The sequence below is a fragment of the Rhinichthys klamathensis genome, unplaced genomic scaffold (assembly GCF_029890125.1).
Source record: "Rhinichthys klamathensis goyatoka isolate OS25496 unplaced genomic scaffold, OSU_Roscu_1.1 h1tg000111l_1, whole genome shotgun sequence".
Lineage (NCBI taxonomy): Eukaryota > Metazoa > Chordata > Actinopteri > Cypriniformes > Leuciscidae > Rhinichthys > Rhinichthys klamathensis.
Genome location: NW_026606649.1, coordinates 6,468,076 through 6,482,016, shown reverse-complemented (window position 1 = coordinate 6,482,016; position 13,941 = coordinate 6,468,076). Strand labels below are relative to the sequence as shown.

The 13,941-nt window shown below is 36.1% G+C and overlaps 1 protein-coding gene across 1 annotated transcript in view; it reads left to right on the top strand.

Moving 5' to 3' along the window:
• Positions 1–13,941, top strand: part of kcnq5b (potassium voltage-gated channel, KQT-like subfamily, member 5b) — a 169,757-nt gene that overhangs the window by 138,524 nt on the left and 17,292 nt on the right. Inside the window, exons 2-5 of the mRNA XM_056254375.1 lie at positions 5,477–5,567; positions 6,679–6,805; positions 12,735–12,910; positions 13,133–13,258. Of these exons, the coding sequence (XP_056110350.1) occupies positions 5,477–5,567; positions 6,679–6,805; positions 12,735–12,910; positions 13,133–13,258 (520 nt within the window). The remainder of the gene's footprint in view (positions 1–5,476; positions 5,568–6,678; positions 6,806–12,734; positions 12,911–13,132; positions 13,259–13,941) is intronic.

Here is a 13,941-nt window from a genome sequence, read left to right as displayed (position 1 = left end):
GTGGATGAACTTCTGGTTATGCAATACTGACAAAGGAATGCTAAGAGCATATTTATTGTGGGATTAAGTGTTGGTTGGGCTGGATGCGGGATCAAACATTCCCTGCATTGATTGCCCATCCATTGCATTGTCTTTAAATGCAACAAAAACTTTCCAGTGCACTGGAAATAAGTTTATTCATAAAGAATATTAAGAGAGAACCTTTTTCTCAGTAGGAGAAAACCATCAGCACAGCATTTGCTGTAACGCTGACAAGGAGCCAATGACACGCCAGCAGTGTGGTTCACATGGCTATAGTGGGGCTGATGACAGCCTGTTACTTGTAGCATGGTTTAGACAGAGACTGAAGTAAAGACATGGTTGAAAAGGGAATTGAAGACATATGAGAGACTGTGTACAGACTAATTGTCGGGTTATGTTGTGATTGTTTGTTTTGTTACTTGGAAATGAAGTCTCGTGGTGTAGAATAATGTTAGCTAAATGTCATAATTGTACAAACAGATGCTGCACTTGCTTTAAAGAACAGCTGGCATCGATGCAAATTTGTGTCTTTAAAAAGCATGACATACAGTCCCTCCCCATATGCACTCATCTATGTCTTGTTTATGTTAGGACAGCTTTATGTCTCTGACACAGAGACACCATGTAAGCTTGTAAATATATATTTTTTTACATTTGGACAAGTCTGTGGGTTGTAAGGTTAATTAATTAGTAATGGTTAATAAGTAATGTCCATACTGTAGATAAGTTGTTTTTGCTTATTTTAACCCTCTGGTGCTCTTTGGTCACAAGTTTTTATTTTATTTTATTTTATTTTTTACTTCATCGGAATAGTACGAAACTTGGTAAAGGATTTGGCACTTGCTATGTGAACACACACAAAAAATCATGGTCATGATTCAAAAAGGTTAAATGGTCCAGACAAAAATAGTCACACTTGTACTACTCACGGTCAAAAATGACCCCATTGGAAATGAAGAGACGGATTTCATCTAGTGAAATCTTTTGGTACTGCGGCCAAACGAAATCTTACTGAAAGCTCATTTTTTGAGACATCAAGCTAAAATTTGTTTAGATTGATGGCTTTGATTTTCTTGCCGTTTTAGAGTAAATTGTGTTTTTGAAAATATATATGTCATATAAAAATGTAAAATAGTATTTTTGTGCATTTTTTATAACAATAAATGTAAAATTCTGTAACTTTTTTAAGTTCACTTTTTTAAACTTTTTTTAATTCAGCAATAATTTGCCAAGTGTCGTTTTTAAAAAGAGACCAAACTTAAGCCTGTGCCCTAAAGAATTCAAGATTTACGACAGCTAAAGTTGGAAATTTAATTGTCAGGTCTACGATGAGAACAACTGATCTATTTTGTTTTACATTTGGATAAGTCAGAGATTTTGTTGCTTTGGGGCAACTACTTGCAAGGTTTCAAGGTTACATTTGTAAGGTCACAGCCAGCTATCTTCTAAATGTATTTCAATCATGTCATTTTATTCATAAGAGAGGAAAGAACATAGGCTTTGTCTTGGCAGACTAGATCTGCTATGCAGCTGCTGCTGCTAGCATGAATAAAGGCTACTCTTGAAACATGCGCATAATTACAGGCAACAGGATATACGTTGCTGCTGCAGGGAAAGTATATGGAGAACCACCTAGCTGATCTAAGCAGGTGGTGCTGGGGAAGGAGGGGGGCTAGGACTGGGTTGAGCCAGATCAGGATATGAATGATTATGTATAAGGCAAAAAGATTGATTTGCTTGGAAGAATTTCATGACTGAACTATGCATTTTGCTTTACTGATATGGGGCAGTTAAATACAGATGTCGCCTCTTTAACTCACTTGGGGCTGACACGGCTTTGAGAGGATTTTAATGATCATTCTCTGCATGTTCAATTCGTTACAGACCTTCTGGCTTTTATAATTGTGTGCAGGACCACGGACAGCTCAGTCGTGTTTGCAGGATTGCTGGGTCTTTTTTGTTGCTGAGTGATCCAGTGAGCCTCACACATGTGCTTAGAGCGACCGCTAGACAGCACATCAGTGAAGAAAATAGCTTTTATGTGCAAATACCAGATTTGTCTATCCTTTCCCCTGCTTTGCATATTAATTATATGTGATTGTAAGACATAGACTTCTGTCACTTTTTTACTTGTTCACTACTACATTGCTTGTTTTCTGGTTGCTTAAAAAGGCATAGACTTGATCATTTGTGAGAGACTGGATTTTTAACCATGTATAATTTTACGTGTACAGGTTTTGTCATAAATTATAGTGACAGGGATTAGGAGAAATATCATTTTAGTCTTCCATCCACTGTTTTGAACATCAAATAAGAAATAATAATATGGTGTGATACATATCTGTGTAGATAGGTTCATTAGTCACTCGTCCCTGACACTCACCTTCAAAACAAATTAATTTGATGATGCAAAATGATGCCTATTAGGTGCCACTTCAGAGAGAGAGAGAGCGTGTGTGTTCACTGTGGTCTGCATGTAAATGTTAGGACCTTCTCTTTCAACATCAAAGGCTGTGACACTCTACAGACACCAACTGCCACCCACCAGGGCAGGAAATGACACGCAGGTACAAGGGAAAGTAAGGAGACCAGGGTTGAGTAATTAGCTAGGGCTAACAGATGATTGATGAGGGGAGCTACTTCAGTTTCATGTACTTATTCTTTTTCCTCTGAAAAAAAGAGGAATGTTTAGCCCTGGGCACTGCACTGAAATAGTCCTATCTGAGTGAGATGACAAGAGGCAGGAGAGTGGAAGAGCTCTCTTTAAATACTAGAGCCCTAAAGAACAGACAGGAACTGGCTGCTTGACAAATAATTGTAATGTCTACTGCAGTCTACTTTATCCACTACTTCATTTCAAACATATGCGGTTATTGCAAGTCACCCTGCAATTTTATTTCATTTATTTAGTTTTTACTACTATTCACATCTATTGGGAAATTTGCAACCTTTATTTCCTGTCCTCGATTCTGATTGGTCGAGTGGAACAGCGCTGGGACTTTTTACTGTTTGTAACACTCCCCTTGTTTGTGTTGGCGAGTCCCAGACAAACTGTCAGTCTGTGTATTAGCACTGGGTATTTTTCAGTGAATCTTTCCGGTTACATCGTTATGCCAGCAGATGGTGGCAAGTGAGTCACTGAATAATTCATTCAGCTGATTCATTCAAAAACCTTTATTCATTTAGGAATGAAACAAGTGGTTGTATGAGGGAGTCATTGAATCATTTATTCAATCGTTTTATTCAAAATTGCTCATTCATTCAGGAACTAAACAAGTAACTGTCTTTATGAATGAGTCACTGAATCATTCACTCAACTGATTCGCTAAAAAGCACAGATTCTTCCAGGAACGGAAACACCACCTTACTGTATGTACTCACAATGGCTCTGCAGTGGCTTTGTTTGAAACTATTTGCATTGACAGACAAAGTACCTCCCAATATTGTGCCTAAAATGTAAGTAATTCAATATTAAATTCTTGTTCAGTGAACTGGTATATAAAGTTGTTATTTTTGTATTTTTATATACTTTAATATTATTTATTAGTATTTTGAATTAGTTTTTATTTTTATATTTTAATTTGACTTTAATTTTAGTCATTTTTATGTGTTTGTCATTTGTATTAGTTTTTTTATTATTTCACTTTAGCTTTCCATTTATGGTAACAGATTGCCTTCAAGTTTTAGTTTTAGTAATTTCGTACATCCACTCATTTCAATTTATTCGCCAAGGCAACATTTCATGATTTAGCAGAATTAACAATAACAAAATAGTATAAAAGCATTTTCAAACATTCAATCTGTTTCACAGAATATTAGCATGACTGTGATTACCCGCAGCGTGTGCTAACAGCCAAATATATGATGATATTTGTAAAAACAGCACTCTCGTGTGACGTTGCTTGATTATATTGTTCAGGAAGGACTGGAGATATGAGCAAATCCAGACATGAAGCAATGACATTGCCATATGACCGCCTATGGAAAACACTGCCCCTGCCCTCTGCCCTGTTTTCTCTGTAGCAGAGCTCGGCCGCTGTTTCCGAGTGGAGAGCAGGTCAAAGGGTGAGGCGCCCTATCACGCCCACTGCTTTCACACAAACGCTGCACTGACACTGGATGAAGCCTTTACGCTCTGTTTTATAAGCCCCTTCTCATATGGTCTTAAATTACAGCTTCTTCTAGTTTACTCGGGTAAGTTCAGACAAAATCCAGCACAACCACATGGCGCCACTTGAAAGGAGTCTCAAGAGCAATGCACAGCTCCAATTTTCCAACAGTCTTACAGTGGGGAAATTCTGTAAACACATCTGATGAAGATGGTGCTTAATTAGCTCTAATGATAATTTTGCAACGAAGAGTTGTTTTTATAAAAAAAGTATTTCGTAAGAATAAAGATGGTCTCATCAATGCTCTTTGATAACTGCACACGGCAGCAAAGACTGTTCATCTAAGTCAAGGGGTCAGTCAAGGTTGTATTTTCTCTGATCTATAAAGTTCTGTCGACTTGTATTATAGGTCAAAGGAATGTGTTTCATAGGCCTTCAGGCTGTGAAGCTCTATGTTAGATGACCGCAGTTTAAATTTTACTTGGTTTTGGAAGATGGGTTTTATCAAAGTTTGAGTCATTGGTCTTATCGATCCTTTTATTACCCATGTATTTATAGTCGATATAAGTTACTTCAGCCTACTAAAAATGCTAGTACAGTGTCGACATGTGACCTAACACTTTATCTATTACTGCGAATGTACTGTAGTTTGAGGACTTTTTTGTGAATGTCTGAGGGTTTGTTGTTGTTTTTTTATAATATATTGTATAATACTTTTATAATAATTCTTCATTTTGATAAAATGTGTATTTTATTTAGTTGTGTTTATTTATTCTTTGTTTATACATTTCCTCAATGTCTCTTGAATTCTTTACCTACATATAAATGTAGGAGATTACAGCAGCAAGAAAGTAAGGAAAGAGAAGGAGGGAGGCATGAGAATTTGCTGGGAAATGGACAAAGTAATTGAGAAAAAGACAGTGGGAACCAGACTAGATGGAGCAAGAGGGATAAAGCTAATGTAAGGGAGAGAGAGAGATCAGGCGGCTGATGTAGAAGTCCAATGATCAAATACAGATGTCTCCCACCCCTTATTTGAAGGGGTCAATAATGCAGATCTCCTGGCACAGTTATTCTCTGAACAGCGGTTTCCCTCATGCCATATTTCATATTGATGATGGGAAATTAGAGTTGAAAATATTTTGACATGGGTTTCTGGTTAGTGTCTAAACAGAGAGATAAAGATAAAATCAGATAATCATCTGATTATCATATCATAATTTGAAGGAAAATATTTATTTGATCAATTTGAATTTAATGTTGAATCTTAAAGACAAACAACATAAAATACATTAACTCTTTCAATAAAAGGTTTTTTTTTCTTCTTCCTATTGTCTTTTTTATAGGTTTGTCCTGGTGTTTGGCTGCTTGGTGCTGTCTGTCTTCTCTACCATTCCAGATCACCAGGAAATGGCCTCTCACAGTCTTCTGATCTTGGTAAGAGCTTAACTAGTGCCAAACTTAAACCAAAAAAATACAATAAAAAAGAAAACATGAAGCCAGTCCCATGCAAAGAAGTTTAAAGAAAATGCATGAACTCTGTGTTAACTCTACTGTAATACCGCAGGTTTTGAGCCTTATTTAATCTGTCACAGCATGCAGTAGAATCTAACAATTCCGATTTTATGGGATAGTGTAACTTTTTCTATACATTCTATAAATGCAACTCTTTGCAGTACTTTCCTCTGCCATCCACCAAATTCATGAGTCTCCACTTGAATTAAATTTTGGTGATATGTTAATAGTACCATACAGCAAAGGATAAAGTTATTCAGATCAGTAAAATCAAAATATAACTGCAACCAAATATGCCCCACTATTGTTTGTCAGAGGTTGATCCCTGAATTTAATACAGTATGATGGAATATTGTCAATAGTTATTTGATTACAAAGCATTGAAATAAGCCTGCTACAGGTGAGAGGCACGGATCAGCGGATCAAAGGCTTATGTTATCCAGGTTTCTGTTCCTGGAAGTCTGCTGGTTTATGTACTGGTAATAATTGCCATAAAAAATTGACCCGATTCATTTATTGACTCAGCTGACACCAAACATGATATGTATGATGTTGATGGTCTGTAGTGAGAGCTCTGAAGCTAAAGCTGCACACTTATGGGACCATTAAGAATTTAATAAAAAGAGTGAACAAAATGAAACAAGAATTTTGAACCTGCATGGCTTCATCCAATATTTTGATTTCTGTTCTGTAAATTTATGCAGTTTTAATTAGATAATGCATATTTTGCATATTTGAACATATCATCTCTGAAAACTTGTCACAAAAATAGGTTTTAATGTACTGTGATTAATCAACTCGGGAAGTATAATGACGTCAATTAGTTTAAATTTTGTACTCAACTGGGGTGTCTTGACTTAAATGTGCTGTTGCGCACAAGGTACAGTACTTCCCTGATTGTGCAATTCCAGGACTGATGTATGTAATGTAGTTGTAATGTATTTGTTTAACAGTGTTATCATTATAGCAACCAACCACAGATGATACTAGTACACACCCACACACACAAACTTGAAAATGTCTTTCTTTGTAGGAGTTTGTGATGATCATTGTGTTTGGGCTGGAGTACATCATTCGAATCTGGTCTGCTGGTTGTTGTTGCCGGTACAGAGGATGGCAGGGGCGACTTCGCTTCGCAAGGAAGCCCTTCTGTGTCATAGGTGAGCTTTCAATGAAAACAAGGTCAGAGTGAAATTTGACAGAAATCTTAAGTAAAAAAAAATGTGACTTATTGTGATTTTGTTCCTCATTTTCTTTTTGGTGACTTGCTATACAAGGAATATTCCAAATTTGGAGTACAAATGCTCTAGACTAGAGTCACAATGTTTTCTGTAGTAGATTGAATAAACAAAAGAGTAAAACTGAGGGTAAAAAAAAGTTTAATTTACTCGCCAAAGCCAATTTTTTACTTGCTTTTGGTAGTGTAACTCTGTGGTTCTCTCAGGAACAGGTAGGAGACTCAGTTTGACGGAACAAACTTAAACTTTTAATATACATACGCAGGATCAGGCAGACAGGTACGCAGGTTAGAGCAACACACATTACACATCACATAGCTCGGACAAACACCACTTCTTTTTTTCTTCTTCTTTTTGGATTTTTACGGCAGCTTGCATCCAATAAGTTGCATTACTGCCATCTTCAGGCTTTATCTACCCTTTACTTCCACTCATACTAAATCCGTCTATCTAATCCAGTCCCCCTCAAAAAACCAAGTAACCATTTCCTACCCTCCACACTCTCTCCATACTCCAATAAACTTTTTACTGTATTATCTACCTTTCCTATATTTTTTAACTGTATTATCATTTCTGATTAAATTTCCTGCATGTTGTAAGAACATGTTCTACTGTTTCAGCCTCCTGACATTGTTCACACATTCCTGTAGGATGTTTTCCTATAATAAAAAGTGTGCTATTAAGATTACTATGCCCAATTCTCAGCCTGCTTATTATCACCTGCTCTTTTCTCTTTGCTCCCCTACTTCTTGATATACCTACTTTTCTTTGAATTTCATATAAATGTCTCCCTTTTGTTGCATTATCCCAACTTTGTTGCCATTGTTGATTTACACTTCTCCACACTATGCCTTTCCCCTCTGATTTTGATCATTTAATATTGACTTCAACATCTCCTTTTTTAACTGCTTCTTTTGCCACTTTATCTGCTTTCTCATTTCCCTGAATTCCCAAGTGTGCAGGGACCCACATAAATATGACATTTTTCCCCTGCCTATTTATTCTTGAGATCATAAATAAAACTTCATATAGCAGATCCATGTGACTTCTAGTTGTACCTATCTTCATGCTTACTAGAGCTGATACAGAGTCACTACATTTCTTTATCACTAATTTGTTCTGTCCATTCCAACGCCATCAATATGGCAAACATTTCAACTGCAAATACACTCAGACAATCCGATGTTCTTTTACTAATTTCCACCTTATATCTAGGAATAACAACTGCAGACCCTGTTGCCTCTGTTTGCATGTCCTTTGACCCATCTGTGAAAATCTGAATACTTTCCTTATACTTACATTCCTTATAACTATAATATACACTTTTTAAATCAGCATTCTTATTATTACGTTTAATCTTAAGTAACTCTAAATCTACACATGGTATTTCTAATTCCCATGTAGGTCTAATAGGCCACACCACATTTGCGCCAAACTCTTTATCATAAACCCCTGTATCTTTTGCCATTTGATCCCCTGTCCACCAAAAACTTGTTTTTTGTTTTGTCTCCTTCTCCCAGCATGTCTGCACCACCTTTTTTGCTGGATGACTATCTCCTTGCCCTCTTAAATTAACCCAATAATTAGTCCCTAGCTGCTTCCTCCTCAACCACAATGGTATTTCACCGGCTTCAACTTGGAGAGCACATACTGGGGAAGTTCTAACCGCTCCTACACACACTCTTAAAGCCCGAGCTTGTATAACATCCAGGTCTGCCAACACAGATTTGGCTGCTGACCCATATACAATACTTCCATAGTCTAACCTTGATCGTATTAATGCTATATATATGTATTTTAGCGATGCTACCGGACAAACACTGACTGAACTGAAGGAACTTAAATGCAAACACAGATGATGATAATTAAGTGAACACAGGTGACACAGATGAACCGATAATGACGTGATGAAGACATGTGACAACTGAAGACAGGCAGACAAGTCCAATGAAAACAAACTAAACAGAACACAACTGTGACAGGTAGTTGCAGATAGTACATTTTTAACCCTGGATACTTGCAGAGACACATGTTAAAGAGACAAACACACACACACCATCACTGGTTATGGGTTGACAATTCAGATAAAAAGCAAATATTTGGTGACCTTAAAATATTTATTTATTTAGTTAGTTAGTTAGTTGTAGTTCTAATTCACATAAGTTGTGATAATAAGAATACATTTCCTTGAGCACAAAATCCATATATTAGCATGATTTGAAAAGGATCATGTGACACTCAAGACTGCTGTAATTATGCTGAAATTTCAAAGGAATTAATTACATTTTAAAATGTATTAAAATAGAAAATAACTATTTAAATTGTAATTATATTTTACAATATTACCTTTTTACTGTGTTTTTGATTAAATAAATGCAGTCTTGGTGAGAAAGCATAAGTGACTTGAGAAAAAACAAAAACTTAAAAAAAAAATATAACATTTGAAGTGTACACGTTCCTGTTCTGTATTATTATTATTATTATTATTATTATATTATCATTATGTTTTGGCAGCTATTTGTAACACTAGTAATACCGGCCACCATTGCAAATGCATTGCTTTATCTAGCAACTTTCATCCTTCCAAAATGACACAAACCATGTTCATTCCTCAGTAACCAAGGCAACAGCCTCATAACTGATCACCAGTAAGGAAATACCTCATGCCTTTTAAATAATGTTACTGTACTTAGCCCTTGACCTCAAACCTTTTACTCAGCATCCTCCAGTTGTGTCTGCCAAAAAACAACAACAATGACCCCTCAACCTGTCTAATGTTCTCCAGACTGTTGTTACACAGTGTGAGCTCATTAATACTGGCTTTGCTTTTAACGAGGTTTTACTTTGTTTAAGTGTGTGTAGGTGCTTGTGGTGTATGTTCGTAAATGCTAACACTTAGCCCTGGCCCTATCGATATAAATGGCGAACGATGAGAGTAATGAACATCATTAATAATGAGAATAATGTGTCTGTGTGTTCAGACCATGCAAATGTTGTCTCATTCTGCTCCCTAGTTTCCTTTTGTTAATATATTGTGAATAGTAGCAAAGGTCTCGATGCCCTAAACATCAGTGACCTGCTCTCACCCTTGACAGCTTGGATTGGATATTTTATAAACATCATAGTGAATATTTAGACGTGAATTCTGGGAATTTATAGTGAGCAAATGTCTCTGTACTGGAATAATTTTGACAATGGGACACTTCTAGAAATAGTTGACTCCATTGTTACTATGGAGCCACTAAAACTTGTTAAACCCTGCAAAACAACCACTTAATTTTTTATTTATTTAAAAAATTTTATATGGTGATAATCTGAGTAATGGTTGGACTTTAGACATTCGGTATTCAGTTGGGTTTTCATGTGAAACATTTGAGTTAACAGGCAGGGGACACTCATTATTGGTGTTACCAAAAACTGCTGAAGGGTTTTCCTGCAATAGCCTACAACAATATCACATACATCATTCTTTCTCTGGCAGGGTTCATTCATCAGTTTAACACACAAATACCATCTAATGGAGGCTAATGACTTGTTGAATCAATTAGGAAATGTACACTTCATTTAAACTTGACAAAGCAAAATAAACCCTGCCTGAATAAGTTTATTCTGGAAACAGCTTCCCAACCCATTTGTTGAAGAAACAAACCCAACTTAAAATATTCCACCAACAATCAAATGCTGTGTGAATGCAGTAGTTCCTGTGCATGTACACTAGCTGCTAGTCAGTTGTTAGCAACAACACTGTTTACCCTCAGGTCAAGTAGGGCCTCTGGGTATAGAAATATTCACTCATAATTAGTTTTAAATGATCTAAAATGAATCACCTGCTATTAATTCGTAGTGCATGGCATTCTATTTCCCTTAACATCATATTGATGAAATTGGGCTGTAAATGTGTGTGTGCAGTATCAAGTGACTTCAGACAGAAATAAATTGACATACAATGATGTTTACATGTTAAAACCCCCTTCACAAGGTTCCATTAGACATCCATTTATACCTTAATTCATTGTAGAAGTAGCCTAATGTTTATATGACAAAGTTAGTTCACCACACACTATTTAAAGACTATTTAAACCTGTCAAATTACTGTAAATATATTCTGTCATTCAGTTTAAGCCAAAACTATGAACTTATTATACTGCATTGCAGTGGCGCCCCCCTCGGTTCAAATCACGTTCCGGTTCAAGTCAAAATAAGAGAAAGGACACTTTACTATTAAAGGGGCATGGGGCTCAAGCATTTTTTTTACATTTTTGTACATGCAAAATACAATTTTAAAATTTATTTATAAGACAGTGGAAGAAAATCACTTTTCAACAGGCGTAGTTCTGGAGGATGGTGCTCTCTTTCATGTGAAGAACTTATGTATTTTTCATTGAGTTCATGAGTCATCTTTTTACTGAGCTGGATAAAGGCGTCATAATTGATACATCTAGAGTGCACTTCTACACCCTTAAATAAGCATTTTCCCTCCCAGCTCGAGGCTCCCTGAAGACTTTAAGAACACATGTAATGTGATGATTTGACTTAGAATGACGGACATACAGCAGAGAGCAGAAGAGTGGAGGAGCATGAAGGCTCATTTGCTGGAAAGTTTGAGTACATTGACCACAAAGAATATAAGACATTAGAGGGGGGTTTAGAAAGAGAAAGAAAATATTATTGCAGTTGAGTGCTTTGGAGTTGTTTGTGTTCTTTGAGGGTTTGATGTCACGTCTCCAAGTGGATGTGGTTTCTGTGAACTTCCCATGTCCTTCCTTTCTTTCTGTCTCTTTCTCCGTCTTTCCCTCTCCCTTAGCCCCCTTTTTCCACAGAATATGGGCAAGATACACTTGCAGAAAAAGATTTGCAAAAATTTTACCTTTATATTTGGAAATCTTTCCAATTAATTAATGAGAAGTAAATTGTCTAGTCTGAGCTGATGAGATGTCATTCTCATTTACCTGAATTCAAGTTTATTGACAAATTTTCAGGTTTTTATATCTAAACAGAAGGTGTTTTGTTGATTGACTGCAGCGATTTTTGACAAGGGGGTTCAGTAGGAGGCCTCAGAAAAATTCAAAGGGATGCATGATGACTTTAAAATCATTTAAATGAATTATATCAAAATAATCTAAATTAATTAAACAAATAAAATGTAAATGTATGCTGCAATCATATCTCTTTCTATCATATATATTTATAATATATAATTTTATTCTACTTAACTTTTTAAGTACATAATGTTCTTGAAACTTCTGGAATCACAAAATGAATCCTAATGAATTAATTTAAAATATCAAACTGGGGGGTGATGTGTTGCAAGCAGCGTTGCCATAATTACAGCAGAAATTCTGGAGAAAATATCATTCAAAAAGGTTGAGATCTATTAATTAATGGATGCTTTTGTCTAATGGAAATTACAACATAATTATTACAAGGTCTCCTAAGAAGTCACTGTTTTCATAGATTGAACCAAAAAAGTAAAATTATATGATGTAGGTTAAATGTATTTTTTCTATAATAGCCTGACATTTAAAAAAAATTAACATTTATCTTGAGAATGAGAAAGTACGGCTCTGTACTGTAAGTTTCCTTAAAAATATGATTGCTGGGCCTGACCACCCTGTAGATATTTATTTTGTGATAATTGTCATTAAGCAACAAAAAAAAACTGACAAAATCAAATTGTCCTGAGGACAGGGTAGCAAGAAATAATTATTGTAGAATTTTACTTACAGTTAAAGCTCACACAAATGGTGAATGACATCTTCTGCAATCTTTTGTGATCGTGTAAGGACACTTGCTACTCATGTAAAATATCTTCTAACATTCTTTGTTTTCTGTTCTCTTCTCTAACCATCAGACATTATAGTGCTGATTGCATCTGTTGCTGTGGTTTCGGCGGGGAGTCAAAGCAACATTTTTGCAACATCTGCACTGCGAAGCTTGAGGTTTTTACAGATCCTGCGAATGGTACGCATGGACCGCCGTGGAGGAACTTGGAAGCTTCTGGGATCTGTAGTTTATGCACACAGCAAGGTAAGTTTATGGACAAGTCATCATCCAGAATTATTTGCTTAATTATCTTGGTTATAAAGATCTTGGAATAATTCAAAATCACACATTGTTTAACAGCAGAAACCCCTGTGTATCTTGTGTATTCATAGCCATATCAAAAAGTATTTTTGTACTTTTGTAAATAATTTCCTGCGGTGCAGATATCCTCTAAATGTCCTCAGTATCTGCTTCTCCTTCTAATAGGAATTAGTCACTGCCTGGTACATCGGGTTCCTTGTGCTCATCTTTTCCTCTTTCCTGGTTTATCTGGTGGAAAAGGAGTTTAATAAAGACTTTGCCACATATGCTGATGCATTGTGGTGGGGCACGGTGAGTCTCCACACCCCACATCTCTGCACAATGGTATATTCTCTCTTGACAAATAATATTCTGACCTATAATGAGCTTCACAAAACAAGTTATTTATATCTGATGAGGTGCTAGACACGTGTTCTAGCACCTCTGCGACTCTGATGCATTATTCCCGGGTAATTTTTTACGGCTCTTGCTAATGGTCAACATTACTAGAAAATTACAAAATTTACTAGTTTCAGTTTAATATGATCATTGACATCAAATTTCAGTTCTAATTTCTGGCTCACCCTTTTTCAGCCTTTTGTTCGTTGCCTTCCACCATGTTGGGGAAATTGAAACCTTTTCCATAAAGGTTATACGGAGGCCCATTAGATTCCATTTCCATGGAGATAGAAAGTAATCATTATGGGACAAAATGACAAATGCCATCTCTGGTCTCGCTTGAAAGCCCTTGACGCTTCATAGAAAATACTTCAGGTTTGATACAGATTGTTTCAACCCAAAAGGAAAAGACAAAAGCCACATATATGCATAAGTGAAGAGATAAGCCCATACAGATATACAGGATAGGTAATCATTTAGATTTATGCTAATTTTACCTCAAATTACATCTGTCACTTGGTAGAAGCCAGCCAAATTAGCCTGGACAAGTTGCTTGACATACCATCATCCTCAAAAACCATTAACAAAATGACACA